This window comes from Dipodomys ordii, unplaced genomic scaffold, assembly GCF_000151885.1.
Source record: "Dipodomys ordii isolate 6190 unplaced genomic scaffold, Dord_2.0 Scaffold7, whole genome shotgun sequence".
NCBI lineage: Eukaryota > Metazoa > Chordata > Mammalia > Rodentia > Heteromyidae > Dipodomys > Dipodomys ordii.
The window spans coordinates 2,901,095-2,914,454 of NW_012267223.1; the positions used below are offsets into that span (position 1 = coordinate 2,901,095).

At 46.3% G+C, this 13,360-nt stretch overlaps 2 protein-coding genes across 2 annotated transcripts in view; one reads left to right on the forward strand and one right to left on the reverse strand.

The window, feature by feature from the left end:
* Positions 1–12,214, reverse strand: part of Mfsd11 (major facilitator superfamily domain containing 11) — a 27,653-nt gene extending 15,439 nt beyond the window's left edge. The window contains exons 1-8 of the mRNA XM_013037838.1: positions 11,822–12,214; positions 11,273–11,328; positions 8,822–8,929; positions 8,247–8,326; positions 8,029–8,125; positions 5,989–6,047; positions 5,132–5,276; positions 1,812–1,852 (exon numbers count right to left, since the gene is read on the reverse strand). Of these exons, the coding sequence (XP_012893292.1) occupies positions 1,812–1,852; positions 5,132–5,276; positions 5,989–6,047; positions 8,029–8,125; positions 8,247–8,326; positions 8,822–8,929; positions 11,273–11,328; positions 11,822–11,917 (682 nt within the window). The 5' untranslated portion in view covers positions 11,918–12,214. The remainder of the gene's footprint in view (positions 1–1,811; positions 1,853–5,131; positions 5,277–5,988; positions 6,048–8,028; positions 8,126–8,246; positions 8,327–8,821; positions 8,930–11,272; positions 11,329–11,821) is intronic.
* A 673-nt stretch (positions 12,215–12,887) lies between these two features.
* Srsf2 (serine/arginine-rich splicing factor 2) overlaps positions 12,888–13,360 on the forward strand; it is a 3,082-nt gene continuing 2,609 nt past the window's right edge. The window contains exon 1 of the mRNA XM_013037844.1: positions 12,888–13,360. This exon is cut by the window's right edge and continues 6 nt beyond it. Coding sequence (XP_012893298.1) covers positions 13,072–13,360 — 289 coding nt within the window. The 5' untranslated portion in view covers positions 12,888–13,071.

Sequence of the window (13,360 nt, forward strand, 5' to 3'; positions counted from 1 at the left end):
AGAAGTGGCGCTGTGGCTCAAGTGGTAGAGCGCTAGCCTTGAGCTGAAGAGTTGAGGGACAGCACCCAGGCCCAGAGTTCAGGCCCCACGACCGGACTCCCCCCCCAAAAAAAAGAAATAGTCTCTACTCAAAGTTCAGGCCCCAGTGGACACATGCTACAGGACTGGGAGCCGGTGGCTCACACCTGTAATTCTAGCTACTCAGGAGGCTGAGATCTGAAGATCATGGTTTGAAGCCTGACTGGGCAGCGGAGTCCATGAGACTGTTTTCTGTTTTTATTTTTTGTCAGTTATGAGGCTGGGTGGTCACTCAGGGTCTGGGTGCTACCCCTGAGTTTTTCTGGTCAAAGCTAGTTCTCTAGCCACAGCACCACTTCTGGTTTTCTGGTGGTTAACTGAAGAGAAGAGTTTCACGAACTTTTCTGGCTGAGCTAGCTTCAAACCACGATCCTCCTGAGCAGCTAGGATTACAGGCATGAGCCACCAGCGCCCAGCTTCAGGAGACTCTTTGGTCTTTAATAAACTACCAAAAAAAAAAAAAAAAAAAAAAAAACAACTCAAAAACTAAAAGTGGAGCTGTGGCTCAAGTGTCAGAGTGCCAGCCTTGAACAAAAGCAGCTCAGGACAGCGCCTGAGTTCCAGGACTAGAACCAGAGGGGGGAAAAAAAACAAACAGACTATAGGAATTCCTTGCCAAAAGCAAAAACTCCTGTGTCATCTGGGCCAGCTGATTAGAGCAACAATTTCTCTATCAATGTAACAACCAGTCAAATTTAGCAGCCATAGGGGCTGTCCCCCACTAAGACCAGCCAGTTAACAGCAGACTTACTCCGAGTGTGGCCCAGAAAGGCTACTCCCAATGGAGGATAACTGCCCTCGACCAAGAGAGCCTCAAATCAAATGCCATTGCCTGTGGCTGAGGGGCCACTGAAGTCCACCACTGGCTCAAAGTTTGTACTCAAAGCCATAGCTCAGCTATCTACTACTGACTTGGGGTAATTTTCTTCTTCTTCTTCTTTTTTTTTACCAGCTTGAAAACCCAAATTAGCAATAGCCTGTTGTCTTGTCAGCAAGATGCTGCTGGCCTGTCAAAGTTAAAGCATGGATGCTGATAACCAATGCTCCCTCAACTTATCACACTCCCAACCACACAGATGGCTCCCCATTTCCATGCACTGGCCACTGGTTAAAATGCCCTGTCTGTGTCCAGAACTACTGGTGCACAGTACTCAGGAGGAAAGGAACCAGCAGACCAGCAGACTCAGTGGCATCTCCTCCCTTCCCCCCCCCCCCAAGTACTGGGGCTTGAACTCAGTGCTTCATGTTCTCCTTGAGCCTTTAGTCTTAAGTGACAATTTCTTGAAGAATTTTCTCGTCTCTAATATGGAGATGATGATAACAAACTGTTGTGAGAATCAGGAAAGCAAGGGGAGAGCTTAGCAGAGTTCCTGACCAGAGACATCTATTGAGGACGACTAGGACGGCTCTTATGCACCACTGCTCCTTGCAGCCTTGGCCTGATCTCAGGCTGGGCAAACCATCTACTCTCACCTCCTGTGCGAACTCACCCTGTCCTCTCCTGAGAGCCTAGCTTCCTTCCCGCCCCACCTGCTCAGGAGGGCAGTCATGTTACAACCCCACACCCCATGTTAGGCAACTGCAAAGAGACTCATGTATTTTCAAGCTGCATACCTGGAAAAATAAAAACCCTGGGGAACCACTAGTCCCAAGATTCCAGGGCAAAGGGAAAAGCGAAACAACTAAAGGCACTCCCCAATTGACCTTGAATTTCAGACACAGAAAATACTTACTAAATGCTTCTACTGCCTTTGTCATGTTGCTCTGGGCAGACCTGAGAAAATAAAATGAAATAATTTTTCCTTTGACAATTAAAAAGAGAGCAAACAGCCCTATCCTATCCATAACTGTATACTTATCTAGCTCACTTAAGTCCAAAAAAAAAGCTCTGTCCTCTATGTGGGTTAGCACATATTTGCATGACTCTGAATGCTCCTTGCTCCCGGGGTCCCTTCCCGGCTCCAGCCTCACTCCATATACTGTGTTCATCATACCTGCTGCCCAGCACCACGCTACTGTGAGCAGTGAAAGACAAGGCTCAGGATAAGCTTACTACAAATGTTTGGCAGAACACAAGAGCGTTCTAGCTTGCTATAATAATCCCCCCGTACTCAATCTCCCATCCTCTGTATTATGTAAAAATAAGCCTTCCAGTACGAACATTCTTCAAACGCATGAACATCTTCTGTGTGACATGGCTGATATTCAGGGCAACCTTCTGGTTATAAACATAGGCTTTGGCCAGGCACTGGTGGCTTACTACTCAGGAGACTGAGATCTGAGGATTGAGGTTTGAAACCAAGCCCCAGCAAGAAAGTCTGTGAGACTCTTATTTCCAATTAACCCCAGAAAACTAGAAGTGGAGCCGTGGCTAAAAGTGGTAGTGTGCTAGCCTTGAGCAGAAAAGCTTAGGAACAGCACCCAAGTCCTGAGGTTCAAGCCCCATGACACACCCCCCCACCAATCAAACCAAAACAAACCAAAACAAAAATAACATGGGCTTTGGAATCCTGACTTGGCCACTGTCAGGTGATTTGACAAATTACTTTCATTTCCTTATTTATAAAATAATTCTATTTTTTACCTGTGGGAGACAGTGAGATAATGCAATTTTAGGTATCACATAAAAAGATTATGGCAAAAAAATTAAAATTCTTGCCCTACCAGCCAAGTTTACATCCCCAGATCATTAAATAATATAGGAAAGAAGGAAAGAAGGAGGGAGACAGGGAAAGATGGAGGAAAGGAAAGATGGAGGGGTTAAAAAAAGTGAAGAAAAGAAAGCAATCTACCTATTTATGTACCTCACTATCTACCTAAGGGAGAAGCTGGGGTTTCAGAATAATCAAATTACTGGTAGAAAAGGTGACTTACACCTGTAATCCTAGCTACGCAGGAGGTTGAGATCTAAAGATCGTGGTTAACAGCCAGGAAACTTAACCATTGTAAAGCTAGTATTGTGTAGAACTGTAGCTCAAGAAGTAGAGTGCCATGTGGCTCAAATGGTAGAGCGCTAGCCTTGAGCTGAAGAGCTGAGGGACAGCGCCCAGGCCCAGAGTTCAGGCCCCACAACTGGACCAAAAAAAAAAAAAAGAAGTAGACTGCCAGCTTTGAATAAAAGAGCTAAGGCACTAGTACTGGCACAGGAAAAGAAAGAAAGAGTGAAAGAAAGAAAGGAAGGAAGAAAGAGAGAAAGAGAGAGAGGGAGGAAGGAAGGAAAGGAAGGAAGGAAGGAAGGCAGGCAGGCAGGAAGGAAGGGTAGGTGGGTATCTAGAGATCATCATCTCTAGGTCCTCAGAGATACACTACATGAACTTGAGATAAAAAGGCAGATGTGAACTGCTTGTTGGCATTTTCTGTAAGGTTCACCATCAGGTCCTGCCTATACCTCCAAAGGCTTCCAAACACACCAAGATTCAAGTGCAAACTCCTATCTCCTCTTGCATAATCTAACTGTGCCGGGTTTAAGAGAGGGCTGGCACATGGTCCAGTGCTATCCACAAAACAAAGACACAGAAGTTTTACCTTCTGGAGACAAAGCTAAAGACAAATGCTAAGTAAGCAAAGCAATATTCTGACCTCATCTTCTCCAATATCTACTAGTCCATGCTTTAAACATATTGTCAATGTCCAGACAACATTCTGAGAAATGCCTCATTAGGCAATTTTAATAAGCAAATACCACAGAGGGCACTCATGGGAACTCAGCTGGCTGGCCTCACCAAGCAATCTAACCTCAGGGGCCCATGTTCTACATGCAGTCCATGGCTGACAGAAACCTTGTTATTCAGTGCATGCATGGTTATATGTATCTATATGATATACACATATGTATACAATAGTCAGAGTGTGGCACCTGCTTTGTAATCCCAGCACTCAGAAGGCTGAGACAGGGGGCTGGGAAGGTGGCTCAGTGGTACAGCCATGCATGAGGCTCTGGGTTCGATTCCTCAGCAGCACATAAGAAAAAAGAAAAAAGCTGGAAGTGGCGCTGTGGCTCAAGTGGTAGAGCGCTAACCTTGAGCTGAAGAGCTGAGGGACAGCGCCCAGGCCAAGTTCAGGCCCCACAACCAGGCCCAAAAAAAAAGAAGGCTGAGACAGAAGGATCCTGAATTTGAGTCCAGCCAGGGTACGTAGCAAAAACGTATCTCAATGAGGAAAAAAAAGTTCTGATAGATAAAAAAGCTGTTAAGACAAGATCTGCAATTTACCAACTCATAAGCAAAGAAAAATGAGGGTGGATGGTTGGAATACGTCCTCATTTCTTTTATTCAAATAGAGACAATTCTGCAAAGTTTTAAATACTGTCACAATTGAAAAGTGTTCAGGTAAAGCTTGGCGTCAGTGGCTCATGCCTGTAATCCTAACTACTCAGGAGGCTGAGATCTGAGGATCATGGCTCAAAGCCAGCCAGGAAAAGTCTGTGAGACTCTTAGCTCCAATGAAACACCACAGAGTGTCAGTCTTGAGCAAAAGCAGCTTGGGAACAATGCCCTGGCCCTGAAGTCAAGCTCCAGTATAGGCACCAAAAAAAAGTGTTCAGGTGATTTACACAAAGGACTGCATGCTTACGTCCCCATTTGCACACCTTTGCGGAAAGCACCTACACAGGTCAGTAGGGTAGTACAAAAGCCAGGTACTATAAGCCAAGAGTCTAGTGATGACAACTGCTGGCAGTGCCACCCCTCTCTTACCACTGCTATAGAGGTGGATCACAGGAACAGGTGCTGAGCCTTACACATGGAAATGTGGGGGGAGGGGGGTGGGCAGGGGCTGAAGAGAGAGAGGAAAGGCAGGCTGGGAGGCATCCAGAGATTATGGCTGTAGTCCAGGGTCACACACTGGCAAAGGTAGGACTGGATTTGAATCCCCTGTAAACATTTCCTTCCTTCCCTCCTTCCTTTCTTCCTCTCTCATAGCTCTACCTTGAAGCATTGTCTCTGTGTAGCCTATACCTATCAGTTACCAGCTCCAGCAAAGCAGATTTGTAATCTCCAGAGTTACTCAAACTCTCTTTTCACATATAAAAGGAAAAACGTTTCCAGCTTCTTACTCATTGACTTCTGGTTCCTGGTCCTCAGAAGATTCATCTTCTCCAAGGACATTTTCAGGATCTGGCTTCCGAATGAGAAAGAACAAAACTGTCCCCACAAGGCTGATCACAGTCAAAGCAATGAACACTGTTCGCCGGTCACTCTCTATGAAAAAGAAGACAGCAATGACCAAACAGTATTAGAATTAAGTGACCTGTACACACTTTCTTGTTGATGTTCCTCTTTAATGCATTAGTCAAAACTTAAGACTGAAAGCTGGGCACTAGTGGCTTATGCCTATAATCGTAGCTACTCAGGCAGCTGAGAACTGTGGATGGATGTTCAAAGCCAGTCCAGGCAGGAAAGACCACCTAAAAATCAGTGGTGTTGTGGCTCAAAGTGGAAGAGCACTAGCCTTGAGCAAAAGCTCTAGGACAGTGCTCAGGCCCTGAGTTTAAGCCTCATAACTGACCAAAAAAATCAAAACAAAACAAAATACCTAATAAAATGAGTAGACAAACTGGCATTTCTACCTTTGTCTTTCAGATAGAGATATACTAACAAGCTAAAAGGAAAACAGCAAAAGAAGTACAGAGATAAAACAGCTCCCGAGGAAAGCTCCTGAGGACTGACCAGTAAAGGTGCATATAGCACAATTGCTCTTGTCCTTTGAGATACTCCACAAAATAGTCATAACTGTAATTCTCATTTAATAACATAACCCATGCAAAAAGCCTACTAAAAACAAACGTCTGAGAGAACCCTGGGTACTGAAGTTCATTAGTACGGTATTTAAGTAAGACAATAATGGGTATTTCTGCGGAGATGCTATTATGCTTTGAACACAGCCAAATAAAGCAACATGAAGAAAGCAAACCTGATATTTGAGTTTTCCCTTGCCAGGCAAAATATATGTAGAGATTTCCAAAGAACAAGCTGGGGGGGAGAAAAGAAAGTGATTGCTGGAAAATTATTATGGTTAAACAAACAAAAAACCCACAATTGTTGTCATTATTTGTTGAGAAAGGGACAGACGGGATGGAGAGGGAGAGAAAAAAAAGACGTGAATTTGAAGGGATCTACCTGTGCTGGGTTATTTTTGAAGGGATCTACCTGTGCTGGGTTATTTAAAAGTAACTCTACCCTGACTTTCTGAGACACTTCACTGACCCAGACAGAATTCCAGTGACATGCATGTGACAGTAACCTGACTCAGAGCCACCCTACAGAGGACTTGACTCACTCTGAAACATGTGACTTCATGGAACCCTGGAAATGATTTCTTGGGAAGAAACTTAGGCTACTTTTAAAATCCTAAGTTTTAAAGAAACCTCTTAAGAACCTAGGACTTATGGGCATAGCTACCGTACTTATTTTTTGTTTGTTTTTGGTCGGTTGTAGGGCCTGAAAGCTGGGCCTGAGCGCTGTCCCTCAGCTGTTCAGCTGAAGGCTAGCACTCTATCACTTGAGCCACAGCGCCACTTCTGGCTTTTTCTGCTTATGTGGTGCTGAGGAATCGAACCCAGGGCCTCATGCATGTAAGGCAAGCGCTCCACCACTGAGCCACCTTCCCAGCCCCTTTTAGGGATCATACTTTCTTGGCAAGCAATCATTCACTTCAACACTTGCACAGGGCAAGGTGGTGAACACCTACAATTCTGGCTACTTGGGAGGCTGAGGCAGGAGGATTGCAGGGGAAGGCTGAAGCAGGAGGAATGCATGAGTCTGAGAGTTCAAGGCTAGTCTGGGCAACATAATAAGGCTGTTCTCAAAACAAACATAGCCATTTTCATTTATTAAGCATTATCAAGGCCAAAATTCTAGGCAAAATTCATAAAGGCAAATCCTCAAGTCAGATTTATGAAACCCAACAGACAGTAAAACAATGACTGTTATTCCTGTTTTCTTGGGAAATAGGGAACATGGTGTTTCATTCAATAGTGGTGTAACTAAATCTCACTTCTAAATTTCAGTGTTTTGGGGCTGGGAAGGTGGCTCAGTGGTGGAGCGCTTGCCTTACATGCATGAGGCCCTGGGTTCGATTCCTCAGCACCACATAAGCAAAAAGAAAAAAGCCGGAAGTGGTGCTGTGGCTCAAGTGGTAGAGTGCTAGACTTGAGCTGAAGAGCTGAGGGACAGCGCCCAGGCCCAAAGTTCAGGCCCCACGACCAGACCCCCACCCCCCGCCAAAAAAAAAGGCTAAATTTCAGTGTTTCTTCCCAGAGCTATTAAGCAATGTAGCTCATCTAGATAACAATGGTTTAAACTGGATAATGACTTTTGGTCTCGGGTTTCTTCTGTAGGGCACAGATGATACCTTCTCACCTCAGAAGTTTGTCTGGGGATAATGTGAACTTAAGTAAATAATCCCCCAATCCCTCAAATACAGCAGATGCTAAACAGAATATTACTTCCTTACAAACCTTAAGTTCAAATAAAGTCATTTCCACACAATTTAAATAATTCCATTAAAATGAACCTGTTTGCCAGGCACTGGTAGGTTCGTGCCTTTAATCCTAGCTACTCAGAAGGCTGAGATCTGAGAATCATGGTTCAAAGCCAGCCCAGGCAGGATAATGCACGAGACTCTTTATTTCCAATTAACCCTCCTTCCCCCAAAACCAGAAATGCAGCTGTGGCTCACAGTGGTAGAGCACTAGCCTTGAGTGAAAAAGCTCAGGGATGGCATGCCTAGTCTCTGAGTTCAACCCCTATGACTGATCCCTTCCCACCAAAAATAAATAAATACAAAGCATCTGTATCATATTCAGCTAGAACCTAGGTCCTACAACTACAACATGGAAAATTTGTATTTGCAATGAAATTAAGACCTAACAGATGGCACAACAAATAAAATGAAATAACAACAAAAACAAAAACAAAGGAAACTTTGATTGAGATCCAAAAGGATTATTACCTAAACTGCAGGAGTGCCCAGAAAATCCCACTGTTTCTCCCAATAGTGTGCTCATCTGAATTTATTGTCAGGCAGTTTCCTTGTGCTGTCCAAAGTACTAAAATTCAAACCAAAAGTTTATCAAGGGAGTGAAATTACTTGGCTTCACATACTACACACCTAAATGATACCCTTTATAGGGCCCAGGAAAGAGATCCAACATAAACAAACATGCTCACCAGCAGCTGCGATTCCAATGAAGACTGATGCTGTGTAGAAGGACCATGGGAAAGGCTGGATAAAAACGGCAATGTACATGCTAAAATATAACAGGTCAATGTATTACGGTCAAACAATACCTGAAACACAAAGCCAAGCATGCCTTCTAGGAGTCAGCTGGGAGAGCCCTCTTAAACTCAACCTGCAAAGCACTGCCTTGGTATTGACAATGTGAGCTGCTTGTTTCTTCCTTTGTTATTTCAGACTTTTTATCAGATTGTAGTGGCCTCTGTGTATAGCTTAGCATATAATGGACTCTAGCTCTAGAGCTTGCAGGATTTATGTATTTCACTTGACTCCTTGTCTACTTGATAGAAAGCAAGATTAATTCAAAGAAAGTTGTTTGTTTTTCAATCTGCAAGGAGATATTTAGGATTTTGCCAGTACTGTGGCTTGAAGTACCAGAAAAAAAGCAGAATACTTGGAGTTCAATCCCCAGCACAGGGCAGGGTGGGGGATAGGAAGAGGACTGTTTACAGTGTGTGCCTGAAAGATGCTAGAAATGTTCTAAGTGAAAGAGTCTTGCACTACTCACCTATAAAACAAGCCACTGGCAAACATGGAGAGTTGAGGGCCAACAATGGCAACCACTGATGGTGTAATCAAATTTGAAGCAGAGAACACGCTATAAATAATAGCCATGCTGCACACATAACACACATAAAGGAGAAAAAAGAACAGAATGTTTAAGGACTGTCTTCAAAATTCTACTATGTCTGAATGTTTGGCAATAAACACTCATGTTCTTTTGTTAGAATTTATAATTATCTCTTCCAACTGAATTATCATACTAAAGTTTTCTTTTGAACAAAATAGTGAAATACTATCAGATGTTTCTTTTCTCTTTCTCTCTCTCTCTCTTTTTTTTTTTGAGTCCGGTCTTGGGGCCTGAACTCTGGGCCTAGGCGCTGTCCCTCAGCTCTTCAGCTCAAGGCTAGTGCTCTACCACTTGAGCCACAGTACCACTTCCAGCTTTTTTCTTTTTGCTTATGTGGTACTGAGGAATCAAACCCAGGGCCTCATGCATGCAAGGCAAATGCTCTACCACTGAGCCACCTTCCCAGCCCCTCTCTTTTTTATGTCAGTAACTGGGGCTTGAACTATGGGCATAGATGGTGTTTCTTAACTTTTTAGCTCAAGGTTAGAATTCTGTCACTTGGGCTATGCCTCTACTTCTGGCTTTTTGCTGGTTAAGAGAAAAGAGCATCACAGACTTTCCTGCCTAAGCTGATTTCTAAACAAACATTTTCAGCTCTCAGCCTCCTAAATCTATAGGCATGAGCCACTGATACATAGCTCAGATGTCTCTTTGAATCAATTTTTAATGCAATTGGTAAATGAGAACATATAACAGGACTAAGACTTTATAGATGCTTCCTCTTTTTAGCCTAAGAGCTCCAGGAAGAAAGTTTTGCTATTATTCTCATTATAGAAAATTGGAGTAGAGCTCTTGATCTAACTTGTGCTAAACAGATTAATTGGGTAGCTAATGAATGGTGTAGGCGAAGATCTCATCCTGGCAATGTGACTGAATCCAGGACTGGGTCAAGCAGTTGCTATACAAACTTAGTTCCTGACAACTACACACATTTCTTTGCTTTAAATAACAAAGCACAGAATCTATTTAATTCAAAATAACGGTTCCATTTCTCAGTTACTACTGACCCAGCCCTACTATATCTTGTGTGTGCAAAATGAGACCAAAACCATTTTGAGAGTCCTGATTTCATTTACTAGCCAATGTGTGAATCTGTAAACTCATAGTATATTATTCTTTGGCTTTCATGAACCTCTCACTATTGAATACATTTCTCATTCATTCTTCAGAATACTTGAGGCTACAAAAATTTTATGGTATTGCTATTAATCACTTAGGAAACTGGACTCCTTTATTGTCAAATATCATCTACAAAGCTTCAGGTAAGCAACAAAGAATCAAAATAAGAAGAGTTTGGGGGCAAGTGGTATCACAATCTAGTACCTATACCTAGATAAAAAATAAGAAATGTGTTTATATAGCTCAATCTAGCCACTCCACAATGTACACATATTTCAAAACACATGTTGTACAGATAAACATTATCAATTAATTTTTGTCAAATTGAGAAATGTGTGTATATTTATATGTACTACATTCCCAGTTATAATCACAAGGTGAAAGTGACTTGTGAAAGCCTTTTCATGTATTATTTATGTAGTACTGGGGAATGAACTCAGGTCCTCCACATGTTTGCAAGGCAGTGCTCTACCATTGGAGCTATACTTCCACTCCTCTTTGTTTTCTGTAAAGTTGGCAGTCAACATCTTAACAAAAATCTAAAAACTTGGGGCTGGGAAGGTGGTTCAGTGGTAGAGCGCTTGCCTTGCATGCAGGAAGCCCTGGGTTTGATTCCTCAGCACCACATAAGCAAAAAGAAAAAAGCCAGAAGTGGTGCTGTGGCTCAAGTGGTAGAGTGCTAGCCTTGAGCTGAAGAGCTGAGGGACAGCCCAGAGTTCAGGCCCGACGACCAGAACCCCCCCCCCCAAAAATCTAAAAACTCCTAGTCAAACTCCAAGTTGCAAATGAAATTACTACTGTAATAAAATTTCAAATATGAAAAACTCAAATGTTTCAAGAAGCACATGAACACCTGACCTGTTCAGGATTGGGAGCATGTAGTTGTGATACTTGAGTGCTTATTATTTGTCCCCCACTTTGGGAAGTGTTCTATGTCCTTCATCTGAGCAAATCAACTTGGCTCAAGGAAATAACATGCTCAAGGTAAAGCGATCAGGTTGTGAAGCCAGGATCTCAAGCCTGGTGTCTACTTCCACAGGAAATCTAAACTCATCATCTCTGTATTATCTACTTCCAAATACCAAAAAAAAAGGAAGGGGAATGGGAAGCAATCACTACTACTCAGTCTCATTATTTTATTGCTGGAGACTTTGACAAGATTTAAGCAACTACCATTATATAAAGGAAAAGCAGCGTACAGTACAATACCTGGTATATCCACTGCCATGAAAATCTGTGCTATTTAAGCTCCTGATGACCGTTTGCTGTGTAGAAGATAAAAATAGTCAACAAAAACGCTTTCAAGCTCCCTTCCCCTTGGAAAGTCTAACTGCAAGAACTCAAAATTCACAATGGTCACTATTCAACACTACAGGTCCACTATGACAGGAGACAGGACTGGACAGGACACATCAACGGCGGGGCCGGGGAGAGGGGCCAGCTCTATCAGTGCCCAGGTTTTTTTTTTTTTTTTTACTACCTTAACCATGCAAGCACCAACGTGGAGCCAATACAGACAAGAAACAAAACAACTCGGACCAGCATCAGCCAGAGTCAAGCCCGAAAATAAAGGGTCATCTGAACATCCCATAAGGGAGAAATGTCTTGTCCCGTGAAATCAAGCCTAATCGAAGAAAACGAAGCAGCCCACGTGGGAAGTGGGAAGGTGCAATGTACGCGTGGCATTCCAAGTTTATGGTCGTTCTGGGGGTGCATTTAGATAGGCCCTTCAAGGGAGGGGGTACGGATTCCACTCACCGCCACATTCCCACAAGTTTGAAAGGCAGTGAACATAAACATAAAGGCAACTCCTAAGATAATGACGTTGAAGAGCTTTTTAGACTCCGGGGACATTTTGGCTCCGCTGTGCCGCAGGTCAGCGGCGGCCCCGGACAGTCAGCTCTCCTCGGGGTGAACCCCGCAAACCCTGGGGAAAGAAACGAGACGGTGAGAGCAGAAGCGGACCCGGGGGCCCGGCGGTCCGGCCCGGGCCTTGGACCGCGCGTCCCGGGCTTCGGGTGGAGTTAGGACATTCGCGAGAGGTCAGAGGGCGGAAGAGACGGAGGCCAACGAGGGCCGGAGGGGCCCGCGCGGGGATTAAGGGCACGGGCGAGCAGCTGCTGTCCCGCGGCCCCCGCCCGCCGGCCCCAATCCGCGCGGGTCACGGGACGCGTCAGCTGACTGCGGCCGCAGCGCCCGCCGGGAAAGGTAGTCTCGGGTCTGCGGGCCGCGCACGCGCTCAGCCCTCAATCGCTCCCTCCCCGCCCCCACCGACCGTGCCCGGGAAAGGGGGGGAGGGGAAATTGGGGAGCAGGTCCCAGCGCAAAGCAGTCGGGAGCTGGGAGAAGGGGGTCCGTGACTGACGTGGCGGGGTCCGAGGAGGCCAGGGACACGGACGGGAAAATAGGGGCAGGGATACTCCTCCAACAGAGGCAGGGCTGCGGGCGGAGAAGAGACGCGTGGAGGACGGGCATTGGTATGAGAAGAAGGCGGGACCCGGGGGTGGGGAGCGCCTCCCCTTCCTCCAGCCCGAGCGGTCACGCCCGACCTCGCCGGCGGAAAGAGCGTTTCGCGGGCTTTCCAACTGCCCGCTCACGCCGCTCCCCCTCCCGTCAGCAGTGACTGCGCGCTTTTCGGCCCGCCCGCCGGAGTCTGCGCAGGCGCGTCGGGCGGGGGGCGGGGCGCGCGGTAGAAACGTTACCGGGCGGGGCGGGCCGAGCCAATCAGAGGATTCATTTCCGGGTGGCGCGGGCGCCATTTTCTGGGGAAAGCTATAAAGGCGCGCTGGGGCGCGCCGCGGCTCAGTTGCTGCTCGGCTCGCTGCGCCGTCGGAGCCGTGTGCTCGCACGTTTCCGCGTCCGGCCCTTCCCGCTGCCACACGCGGGCGGTAACCGCCACCGAGGCGGCGCGGCGCCTCCCGCCCGGGTTCCCGGGGTGCGCGCGGGCCCGCTCGGGCGTTGGTCTCTTAGTCGCGGCGCCAGTTCGCGGGGCCCCGGGCCGCGGCCACCATGAGCTACGGCCGGCCGCCTCCCGACGTGGAGGGGATGACCTCCCTCAAGGTGGACAACCTGACCTACCGCACCTCGCCCGACACCCTGCGGCGCGTCTTCGAGAAGTACGGGCGCGTCGGCGACGTGTACATCCCGCGGGACCGCTACACCAAGGAGTCCCGCGGCTTCGCCTTCGTGCGCTTCCACGACAAGCGCGACGCCGAGGACGCCATGGACGCCATGGACGGGGCGGTGCTGGACGGCCGCGAGCTGCGGGTGCAGATGGCGCGCTACGGCCGTCCCCCCG